The sequence below is a fragment of the Panthera uncia genome, chromosome A2 (assembly GCF_023721935.1).
Source record: "Panthera uncia isolate 11264 chromosome A2, Puncia_PCG_1.0, whole genome shotgun sequence".
Classification (NCBI taxonomy): domain Eukaryota; kingdom Metazoa; phylum Chordata; class Mammalia; order Carnivora; family Felidae; genus Panthera; species Panthera uncia.
Window position 1 is genome coordinate 6,441,342 of NC_064816.1, and position 12,556 is coordinate 6,453,897.

General features: G+C 39.4%; 2 protein-coding genes across 3 annotated transcripts in view; one reads left to right on the forward strand and one right to left on the reverse strand.

The window, feature by feature from the left end:
- The window catches only part of EIF3G (eukaryotic translation initiation factor 3 subunit G), a 767,140-nt gene that overhangs the window by 230,726 nt on the left and 523,858 nt on the right, over positions 1-12,556 (reverse strand). The window contains exon 12 of one of the 2 annotated variants that reach the window (XM_049642455.1): positions 5,687-5,697. The exons of the other annotated variant lie outside the window; for it this stretch is intronic. The gene's annotated coding sequence lies outside the window, so the exon portion shown is untranslated. Of the gene's footprint in view, positions 1-5,686; positions 5,698-12,556 lie in introns of those variants that run through there. 2 annotated transcript variants of the gene reach the window in all.
- Positions 4,795-5,733, forward strand: LOC125930580 (olfactory receptor 7D4-like). The gene has a single exon (XM_049642459.1). The coding sequence runs from the start codon at positions 4,795-4,797 to the stop codon at positions 5,731-5,733; it is 939 nt and encodes a 312-aa protein (XP_049498416.1).

The following is a 12,556-nucleotide window of genomic DNA, read 5'->3' on the forward strand; positions in this document are numbered from 1 at the left end:
CTGACAGCAGCCCTCAGCCTTCAGCCCTCTTAGAGAATTGCTCTCAGCTGAAGGAAGCTGCTGCAATTCCCCAAGTTCCCACCACAAAGGTCTCTTGCTGTGGGAGCATAACTGCCTGACAGCCATCTGTTGCCACCACTGTCTTTGCTCCGAGGATGCTTTTGGGCTGCTCCCATCCACTGACTGAGCACAGTAGGGTACCAGTGCATGTCCATTGCCATGCTCACACAATGACATTGGTGACCAGGTTCAATCAACTTTGCCAAGATAGTGACTCCTTCTCCTGGCATGAGGGACCTCAGGTGCCAGGTAGTCAGATAGCTTCAGGTCCAATGGGACTCCTGCCATGTCTCTGGAAGTGCTACCCTTTTAGGTGTCAAGACCTTTAAACTTGCTGATGGCAGAGTTGAGGAGACCTGAAGCAAATACTGCCTAGGTTGCTCACTGGGAGTGACATTACACAGGGCTGCTTCTACTAACAAGCCTGATTTCTGAACCCATGTATCCCACGTATTGGAGATATAGAGCACATCATGATTGTCATTGACTTAGAGTGTATATGCATCCTGTGAAGTGTGTAGCCAGGACGTGTTGAGGATTCAAATACCTGCACTGAATATGACCAGTCTCTTTCAAGTTACAACTGCTGCATATTTTCCATTAAGCAAAAATTTTGTCAACTAACCATACTCCATAATTTCTTTATGCAATATTTTACCTCTATCTCACCTTCCCTGACAAACTTAATAGGTGATTTATACTGGCACCTCTATTTCCTCAATACTCCTCAAGCTTCTCTACATGGATGGTTTGTGCCCCTATCCCTCACTTCAGAGGTAAAAAATGGAGCCCTATCTAACATCAACAAAGGATTCTATGTCACTAGCAAATGTCAAGGGATATTTTCACTCTTCATTTCCTTAGTCCTTTCAACAGTCAAAAGCGTTAATCACTCTGCTTTTCTTCAGAAAGAATCTGTTTGTCCTCATGACACTGTCAGCCACAAGTGATCTTTGAAATCTCTAAAGAGTCTTCAAGGGATGAACATCACAGAATGTTCATTCCTGATTTTGGTTCTTGCAGGAATGAAACGTTCCTTAGGGGATACATTGTCATTTCAGTCAAACCAAACACAAGAGAATTTCTCCTTGGAGAAAATGCCTTCAGCTTTGCCCATTGTTGCCTACATTAAACACGACATTGTCTGATTTTTTTCCATTCTTTTATTTTTGTATCCCAAGGGAACTGAATTGTTTGGAGAGAGGAAAGTCAGTAGAACAATTTATTTAATGAGCAGCTCTAAGAACTCCATCTTTGAGATGATAATAACATATCCCTGCTGTCCCTGTCCTATAATTCTCTGATACCAGCCTAGGGGAAAACCCAAATGAGCTACTTCTGGACACACTGCAGAGAAAAGAAAGCTTCAGTGATAACCATCACAGAGGGTAGGATCATTGCTCTCCAGTAAGGGCTGGAGGAGTATGAAGAAAAGGGACGAGAAAGTGGATGCTGGCTTTACCTCTAGAATAATGAGACTGGAGCAGCCCCATATTTAATTAGTCAACAAAGCTGAAGTCATTGTAGTTTGAAGGTGCTTTACTTGCTACTTAAACCAGTCTTTTCCAGCTCTTGCTAAGTCTCCTTACCTCTCTCAGAATCTAGAGCCTCTTCCAGTAAGAGTTATTTTCTAGTGAGTTTCCTCCTCTTCTCTATTCTTTCCCATAAATAGTAGGCTCCTGTTTGATTTCCTGCCCCATCATTTATTTCTTAACTACTCACTGAAGATCTATTAAGCCCAAGATATTGCCTAGTTTGTTTCCCATGTGATTGGATTTTTTGATAATGTTCTCTGTTTTTGCTGGCAGATTCGACTTACTTAGAGCACTTAATAGTCAGTATTGTTGTGTTTACCTTTACTGTCCACAGTGTATCTACAAGTAACATCATTGTTTCTGACATTTGGTTCTCAGGCTAATTTCCTTTTTTCATCAGTCTTTTTAAATGTTCATGAGAATGTGGACTGCCTTAGCCTTTTCATGAATTTAACACAAATGTTTTAGTGTTTGAATGGAGGGACCCTGTTGGCTACAGTTTTAAACAGCATCCTCTATTGGGTTAAGAAATTGTTCTTAGATTCCTCCTTTGGTGAGAGGCTGTGTCCTGGCTGCCAACCATGAAAATAGATGCTACATTTCCTCAAATTTATTTTCTATGGTGATTATGGTTATAATTCCTCTTAATTTCCCTGTATTTGTGATGAATTGTTTTTTCAAACATCCTAGCGTTAAACCATCTTTCCATTCCTAGAATAGGTATGACTTGTTCATGGTGTATTACCCTTTTAAATAGATATGAATGCACTGTATTTACTCTGCTATTCTATTGTGTATCTACATTCAGGTATATGATGAATTTGCACTATTCATTATATTATTATATTATTTTTCTGCATTATTATTGATGCTTTTGGTCTCAATCTTTATTGCACATCTAACATTTGCATGTATTGAACACCTGCTATATGCAGACACATTGTAAGTCCCTGCAAAGACAAGTGAGCAGAAACATCTTAATTTCTGACCCGCTTAAATATATATATATATATATATATATATATATATATATATATATATATTAACATCATGGCCACAATAAGGAATCATACAGGATGCTTTCTCCACATGTGCTCCTCACACACTCTGTCCCTCCTGACCCTCACTGTCTGCCCTCCATCTTACTGACTTCTCAAATCCTTTCCATTACCGACCTCACCCAACCACGGAGAAAGTGCAAATTCTATTCTTTCCACCTCAAATTTGTGGCCTTACCTAATTTCCCTTTTAACATTTACCCATCTTTCCTCTTGCAGCTCAGATATTCATATTTCAGAGAAGTCTTTCCTACCCATCTCCTGGGGTAAATTGGTCCCCCAAAATTCTGTTTTCCCTTTAACTAAAATTTTTTAATTAAAAAATTTTTAATGTTGATTTAATTTCTTGAAAGAGAGAGAGACAGAGACAGAGCACGAGCGGGGGAAGGACAGAGAGAGAGGGAGACACAGAATCTGAAGAAGGCTCTAGGCTCTGAGCTGTCAGCACAGACAGCCGATGTGCTCACGAAGCTGGAAATCCTGACCTGAGGCAAAGTCAGATTCTCAACTGACTGAGCCACCCAGACATCCCTGTTTTCCTTTTAATAATTAACATTCTATAGACACTAATAATATTGAAATTTTTTCTATCACAGAGGAAATAAACATATATTTTCAATTTTTAGGATGCTTCAATTTATAGCTTTGAATATTTTTCAATCAATCAATAAATCAATCATTTTTGGCAATTAACTCCTCTGATCTTAATACAACACATCTCACTTGTGAGCATGTACACAGGAGCACATACACTCACACATGCTTTGTATTTCATTTTAGTGGTTTTGTGATTCCCCCCCCCTTATTTATGTAGTCCATATGTTTTGCCTCCCTTGTGGTGGAATCCACCTGGCAGGTGATATCTGAAAGAGGGAGGTATAGAGCCTTCATTAACTAGAAGTGCTACATGGTGGTCAGCAGAACTACCAGACCTGATGTGCTTATCATGATCAGAATTCTGGGGGACCTTGGTGGCTCAGTCAGTTAAGCTATCTGACTTTTGATTTCAGCTCAGGTCATGATCTCATGGTTCATGAGTGCCAGTCCCCAACAGACTGCACTGACCATGCAAAACCTGCTTGGGATTCTCCCTCTCCCTTTTCCAGGCATGTGCTCTCTCTCTCTTAAAATAAGTAAATAAACTTAAAAAAAATTTTTTAATGATTAGAATTCCATCTTTGATGGCTGCCCAGTCTGAGTAGAATATTGATAAATGATAACCATAAATGACAAAGTTCTTGTGATACTAAGAACAGAAGCTCATATTTGTCAAGTGTCCACTGTATGTCACAAAAAACACAATAGAAACATAACATGCATTATCTTGTTTAATTCACTGACCAGGCTTGTAAAGCAGGGAAATTTACTACTCTCATTGTAAACTGAGGTATCTGTAGTCTCATGATTTTAATTAACTCTGTCAAGGTCACACAGAAAGTAGACTGGTGCACCAAAGTTTTATTCTAGAAGGTCTGACTCAAGATTCCTTTTTTTAAATCATAGGTCTATAATGATTTTTATGACAGTTATATATCAACAAACAATTCTCATAAAAGGAATAGATTAATAAAAAATAGTTATCATTTTTTACATCCTACTGTGCACAAAAGCATTTTGAATCATCATAAAGAAAGTAATAGCAGTGACCACATTTTTAGGGAAAAAAAAAAAGAGTTAACTGTGACAATAACAGGACACATCAGATCACAAAGTCAAGGGTGTTTGAGTTGAAAACCTATCTTAATCACTATTTTAGGGTTTTTAGAATAAGGGCAGTTATGGAGGTTATCAAAGAGAATACCTTATTTGTCTTCAATGATTTTGGAAGATCATATCAAGGAAGAAATTGGTTTATATCCATAGATTTGAATAGAATTAGAACCAGTGAGTAAGAGATACAATGAGAAAGATTTCTGATAAATTAAAGATAGTCTGAATGATTGCATACATTTAAATGGATTTGGGCTATGACTTCAATGAGTGAATCACTAGATTTGGAAGGACTGATTGAGAGTGAAGGATATCCGTGTAGAATGGATGCAAAAAGGATATCCATGCAAAAAGGTGATGACTAGGAGGTGTCAGTTGACTCTTCACTGAAGGCTGCTTTTGCCTCCTTCTCCAGCAAACACACCAGATACATGGAAGCAGAAAACCAGACAGAAGTATCAGTATTCCTCCTCCAGGGTCTCTCAGATGATCCAGAACTGCAGCCTCTCCTCTTTGGCATGTTCCTATCCATGTATCTGGTCACTGTGCTTGGAAACCTTCTCATCATCCTGGCTGTCAGCTCTGACTCTCACCTCCACACCCCAATGTACTTCTTCCTCTCCAACCTGTCCTTTGTTGACATTTGTTTCATCTCCACCACTGTCCCAAAGATGCTGGTGAACATCCAGGAATGCAGTAAAGGCATTTCCTATATAGAATGCCTCATTCAAGTGTATTTTTTTATGATTTTTGCTGGAATGGACGATTTCCTCCTGACTGTGATGGCCTATGACTGGTTTGTGGCCATCTGCCACCCCCTACACTACACAGTCATCATGAACCCACGACTCTGTGTCCTCCTGGTTCTGAGTTGTTGGCTCGCCCTTTTCTGGGTCTCCTTGATTCATATTCTACTGGTGAGGCGGCTGACCTTCTGTACAGGCACTGAAATTCCACATTTCTTCTGTGAACTGGCTCAGATTCTTAAGGCAGCCTGCTCTGACACCCTCATCAATAACATCTGCTTGTATGTTGCCACTGCACTGCTGTGTGTGTTTCCTCTCACTGGGATCCTCTTCTCATACTCTCAGATTGTCTCCTCCTTAATGAGGATGTCGTCCAGTGAGGGCAAGTATAAAGCATTTTCCACCTGTGGGTCTCACCTCTCTGTGGTCTGTCTGTTCTATGGAACAAGCCTGGGGGTCTACCTCACTTCTGCTGTGACCCATTCTTCCCAGAGAAGTTCGATTGCCTCAGTGATGTACACTGTGGTGACCCCCATGTTGAACCCCTTCATCTACAGCTTGAGGAACAAGGATGTGAAGGGGGCCCTGCAAAGATTCCTCAGCAGAGCAACCTCATGGCCATGATGGGCCACTAGCTTTGAAGCCACGTGGACATTGTAGGTCCCAAAAGCAAATGTGAGATTAAATCTGTCTCTTTTTCTCCTCTAATGAACATGTTTGATTTATTCTATTCCCAAAGCACCCATGACTTCCCTTCTATTTGTTTTTGTATTAGTCTCTCCTCAACAATTCCTCCATAAAACATTTTGGACTTTGCTTCTCCATATGCTGTCGATAAATTTCCATGTTTGATCAGCTTTCTTGCAGCCATTCTTAAGATTTCTAACGGTCTTTAGGCTTGAAGGACTTGTCATATCAAACGTTGCTGTGTTTGCTGCAAGAATAATGCTCTAAAATGTTGATGTTCTTCACCTCAATTTTTTTTAGTGGTGAAAAAACTTGTATTTAGCCAGCTGGACTTAGTTTATTTTTTTAATTTTTTTAATGTTTATTTATTTTTGAGAGACAGGGCACAAGTGGGGGAGGGGCAGAGAGAGAGGAAGACAGAATCTGACGCAGGCTCCAGGCACTGAGCTGACAGTACAGAGCCCAATGCGGGGTTCTAACCCACGAACCATGAGCTCATGACCTGAGCTGAAGTCAGATGCTCAACAGAGCCACCCAGGTGTCCCAGCTGGACTTAGTTTAGAAAATCCCAATTTGTTGACAACTGCAAAGTGTCATAGTCAGGAGCCAGTTGAACATATGCTTTCTTTTCTCCATTCGGCCTGATCAGAGTGTTGGCCCTGGCCACATCAATGTCATAGAGATTCTTCACAGCCTGTTTGTTCTGGTGCTTGTTGGCCTTGATATCCACAATGAACACAAGTGTGTTGTTGTCTTCTATTTTCTTCATGGCTGACTCAGTAGTCAGGGAAAGTTGATGATGGCATAGTGTCAGCTTGTGTCTCCTGGGGGCTCTCTTCCAGGGATATTTGGGCTGCCTTAGGAGATGCAGTGTCTTGGGTGGTCAGAAAGTAAGTGACATGTGGATCTTTTTTTTTTTTTTTTATGACTGTGGACGCCTTTTATCACTGTTTTCTTGGCTTTCAAAACCTTTGCTTTGGCTTCGGCTCTGGGAACAGCAGGGGCTTCCTTCTTTGCCTTTGGCATCATCTTCGTGAAAGGCTCTTCACCTTTTGTTTGTGTGCTTGTTTTCCCCACAAGAAATGGAATAAAATCCTATGTGGTCATTCAAAAGTGCTTACCTTCTCAGAACTGTGCCTTTTCCTTCGCATGTATGATTTTCTGTCATCTTGAAAACGTGTGTGGAGACATTTCCTCTCATTCACCCCACTTTTCAAAAGAGGAGAATAAGATGGAATTGGGTAGAGCCTGGCTAACTGACGTGGAGTTTCCATTCTTCTTTGTATAAGAATAGTGATGTGATTTTCAACTTCAAAATCAGAATCTAGATTTCTATGATCATGTTCATAGTAATATCCTGCCTTGGGAAACTCTGAGATGTTGCTTCATTCTTTGTGATCTTTCCATCTTTCCTCCTTTTCTTCCTTTCCTTCTTTCATTTGATTTTTATTTCCCATATATGCAATTTTAAGATATACCCTCTAAATAAATAAATAAATAAATAAATAAATAAATAAATAAATAAGATATACCCTCTAAGATCCTAAAACATACAATAGTGAAGACAATAGAATAAAAGTTATTTTCTAGTGTGGTTTCTGGGACTCTCTGGAGGTGCCATCAGGAATGGTAATTACACACATGTGGAATGTGTTCAGAACATAATTCACTTTGGGGGAATAACGTGGATAGAAACACTCACTTTCACTGAGTGTTCAGTGAAAGATGGACTAGTAGACGCTGTCAACATTTCTCCCACATTTCTCTCCCATTTCTTCCCTGGGACCCCTCACCATGTCCACTGCATGACTGCCAAATGATAGCCTAGCCAGAACCAACTTTCCCCACTAGGTGGTGGTGGAAGTGACAGAGAATTATGCCCACACAAAGACAGCCCTTCATGGAGACCTATAGGGTATGGCATGTCTTTCACACACTAGACTGGATAATTCTGAGGTTTGTATTTTGTACCACTTTCCGGAATTGCCCCACAGGATGAAATTCTGCTCCTTCCCTGTGGTAGCAGACTGAACATAAACTTAATTCTAATGTATTTTCTTCTTTTTAAAAAAAATTTTTTTAATTATGTTTCTTTATTTTTGAGAGGCAGAGAGAGACAGAGCATGAGTGGGGGGAGCATGAGCAGAGAGAGAGGGAGACACAGAATCTGAAGCAGACTCCAGGCTCTGAGCTGTCAGCCCAGAGCCCAGCACAGGGCTCGAACCCACAAACCATGAGATCATGACCTGAGCCGAAGTCGGACACTCAACCAACTGAGGCACCCAGGCGCCCCTAATGTATTTTCTTCCATGTATCACTTCTCCTCTCACCCATGTTCCATGTTCCTTGTTCTTTCCAATAAAGTGCTTGCACATAAACCCTTGTCTAAGCATCTGCTTCTCTGAGAATCCAAGCTAAGACAGGTGGTAAAGCTATAATGTACAACACCATATCATGAAAGGAGTTCAAACTTCTGGAGAGAAAAAAAAAAAAAGAAACTAATCATTGGGAACATAGGACTGCAAAATTACTCTAAAATTATAATCTGTTAGAGAGGAAAGGCTTATTTGATGTAGCTCCAATTCACTTTGATTCCATTAAGTTGACACCAATGTGAATTTATTGGCTACTGTGTCCAAATCAAGGAGGGGTCCAAATCGTTGCAATACACAGTGGTGAGCATAATGTGGTGTGTCATAGATCGTTTTGAAAACAAAGGTAAAAGTTTTGAAAACATCCTGAATAATTCCAAGAAAACTCTTTCAACTTTTTTAAAATAATTTTTGAGGCATGATTTACATATACAAAATTTACCCAATGATAATGTAAATTCAATGATTTTCATAAATTTGTAGAATTATGTGATTATTACTGCAATCCACTTTTAGAATATTTCCTTTACCTCATAACATTCCCTTGTGCCCATTTGCAGTTACTATTGACTCCCACCTCAATCCTAGGAAATCACTTATCACTGTCTCTATTAATTTGCTTTACCAGATATTTTATATAGATGCAATCATACAATGTGTAGTCTTTTGTATTGGTCTTCTACTCAGCGTATGTTTTTTCAGAGCCATCCATGTGGAACTATGTATCAACGTTTTGTTTCTTTTAATTGCAGAACAGTATTCAAATGTGTGGATGTACTAATTTTTTAATCTACTTGTCCGTTGGCACACATTTGGACATTTCCAGTTTCGTGTCATTATAAATAATGCTGCTGTGTGTACTTGAGCACATGTGTTTGTGTCAACGTGTGTTTTTATTTCTCTTGGGTAGATACCTAGGGTTGGAATTGCTGGTTCATATGGTAAGTTTATCTTTAAGTTTTTAAGCAACTGCCAAACTGTTTTCCCCAGTGACTGCCCAATGTACATTCCCACCAGGAATGCATGAAGGTCTAGTTTTTCCACAATTTGGCAACACTTGGTATTCAGGGAAAACTTCTATAGGAAAATATATGCTTACGTGATGAATAACAAATAACGAGTAGAAATTTAACTGGATAATAGGCTTGGGTGACATTTAACAGACATGCAAGAATGAAGTATTTTAGGAATATATATAGAACTTAATGGCTGAGTTATTGGGAATAAGCCTGGGGGTGCCTGGGTGGCTTACTCAGTTAAGCATCTGACTCTTGATTTCAGCTCAGATCATGACCTCAGTGTCATCATCTCAGGTGTTGGAATCAAACCCCTGGTAGGTCTAGACCCTACTTAAGATTCTCTCTCTTTCCACCAAAAACTATCAAATACCTAGGAATAAATCTAACCAAAGAGGTGAAAAATCTCTACACTGAAAACTGTAGAAAGCTTATGAAAGAAATTGAAGAAGACACCAAAAAAAAAAAAAAAAAAAAAGGAAAAATATTCCATGCTCCTGGATAGGAAAACAAATATTGTTAAAATGTTGATACTACTCAAAGCAATCTACATATTCAATGCAATACGCATCAAAATAACACCAGCATTCTTCACAGAGCTAGAACAAACAATCCTAAAATTTGTAGGGAACCACAAAAGACCCCAAATAGCCAAAGCAATCCTGAAAAAGAAAACCAAAGCTGGAGGCATCACAATCTCAGACTTCAGGACATATTACAAAGCTGTAATCATCAAGACAGTATGGTACTGGCACAAGAAGAGACCCTCAGATCAATGGAACAGAATAGAGAAATGGACCCTCAAATGTATGGGCAACTAATCTTTGACAAAGCAGGAAAGAATATCCAATGGAATAAAGACAGTCTCTTCAGCAAGTGGCACTGGGAAAACTGGACAGCAACATGCAGAAAAATGAACTTGGACCACTTTCTTACACCATACACAAAAATAAACTCAAAATGGATGAAAGACCTAAATCTAAGACAGGAAGTCATCAAAATCCTAGAGGAGAAAGCAGGTAAAAATCTCTTTGACCTTGGCCGCAGCAACTTCTTACTCAATATGTCTCCAGAGGCAAAGGAAACAAAAGCAAAAATGAACTATTGGGACCTCATCAAGATAAAAAGCTTCTACACAGTGAAGGAAACAATCAGCAAAACTAAAAGGCAACCGATGGAATGGGAGAAGATATTTGCAAACAACATATCAGATAAAGGGTTAGTATCCAAAATCTATAAAGAACTTACCAAACTCAACACCCAAAAAACAACTAATCCAGTGAATAAATGGGCAAAAGACATGAACAGACACTTTTTGAAAGAAGACATCCAGATGGCTAACAGACACATGAAAAGATGTTCAACATCACTCATCATCAGGGAAATACAAATCAAAACCACAAATGAGATACCACCTCATACCGGTCAGAATGGCTTACATTAACAACTCAGGCAACAATAGAGGTTGGCGAGGATGCGGAGAAAGAGGGTATTTTTTGCACTACTGGTGGGAATGCAAACTGGTGCAGCCACTCTGGAAAACAGTCTGGAGTTTCCTCAAAAAATTAAAAATAGAACTACCCTATGACCCAGCAATTGCACTATTTATCCAATGGATACAGTAGTGCTGTTTTGAAGGGGCACATGCAACCCAATGTTTATACCAGCACTATCAACAATAACCAAAGTATGGAAAGAGCCCAAATGTCCATCGATGGATGAATGGATAAGACATGGTATATATATACAATGGAGTATTGCTCGGCAATCAAAAAGAATGAAATCTTGCCATTTGCAACTCCATGGATGGAACTAGAGGGTATTATGCTAAGTGAAATTAGTCAGAGAAAGACAAATATATGACTTCACTCATATGAGGACTTTAAGATACAAAACAGATGAACATAAGGGAAGGGAAGCAAAAGTAATATAAAAACAGGGAGGGGGACAAAACATAAGAGCTCTTAAATATGGAGAACACACAGAGGGTTGCTGGAGAGGTTGTGGGAGGGGGGATTGGCTAAATGGGTAAGGGGCATTAAGGAATCTACTCCCGAAATTGTTGTACTATATACTAACTTGGATGTAAATTAAAAAAAAAAAAATTATCTTACAAACATAAGAAAAAAAAGATTCCCTCTCTTTCACTCTACCACTTATGTTGTCTCTCTCCAAAAATAAATAAGTAAATAATTTTTAAAAAAGAAAAAAGAAAGTAATAAGCCTGTAAATGTAGATGGAAGACAGACCATTGAGAGTCAAACTTGACATGCTAAAGATTTTGTAATCATTTGAGAACCAAAACATGCTGTATTCAAAGGTATCATATGAGGACCTTAGGATTACTCTGAGTGGGAGAATTGGAGCCATAGGGATCAGTTAGGAGACAGTTGAAATGGTCAAGGAGAGAGATAATGGGTACCTGACCTAGCCAGTGGCAATAAGATAGGCAAATTTTGGAAGAGAGGTATATTAATTTCCTATTGAATCTGTTTTGCGTTGCCATAAGTCTAGTAGTTTCAAATGATACAATTTATTATTTTACATTCTGGAGGTCAAAAGTCTAAAATGTATCAGCAGGATTGCTTTCCTTTTGGAGGTGCCTGAGAAAGTCCTTTTCCTTGCCTTTCTAAATTCTAGAGCCCCCCTGCATTCGTTGGCTCATGGATCCTACTTTCAGTTTCAAAGTACAAAGTACAACATCTTGAAATCTCCCTCTAGCCCTCCTGCTTGCTCTTCCTAGGACCTTGAGGATTACATCGTGCCGACCCAGATAATTCGGAGTCCATTTCCTATCTCAAGATCCTTAACTAAATGACACTCCCAAAGTGCCTTTTGCCATCTAAAGTAGCACATTCACAGCTTCTGCAGAATAGTACATGGACATCTTTGGGAGGCTATTATTCAGCTTACCACAGGAGATGTGTGTGAGTTACAATTTGCCAATGACTGCTTGATAAGGCCTTGAGCTGGAAGGTGGAGGGTCTGTCACAGCACTCCTTGCTGATTTTCAGTGGATATTATCACCTCATGATCCTGTCTCATGTAAAGATAAGGCTGCACTAGACAGGTGTGGTTGGGCCACAAGTTACGGAAGAGAATTCTCTGATTCATCTGAACATAGCTGAGAGACGGATCAGCTGGGCACTGGCACAACTAAACACTGGGGCTCAAACACCATGAGGATTTCCTTTCAGACTACCGGCTTTATTTTCTCAAACTGGCTGCTTTCAAGTGGAAACAGACATGGAGATCAGCAGTTCTCACCTCTCATACCTCATAGCTGCATTTTTCAGAACTGGAATTACTTTGGTTACTCAGATGTAAAGAAAAGAAAAGAAAAGAAAAGAAAAGAAAAGAAAAGAAAAGAAA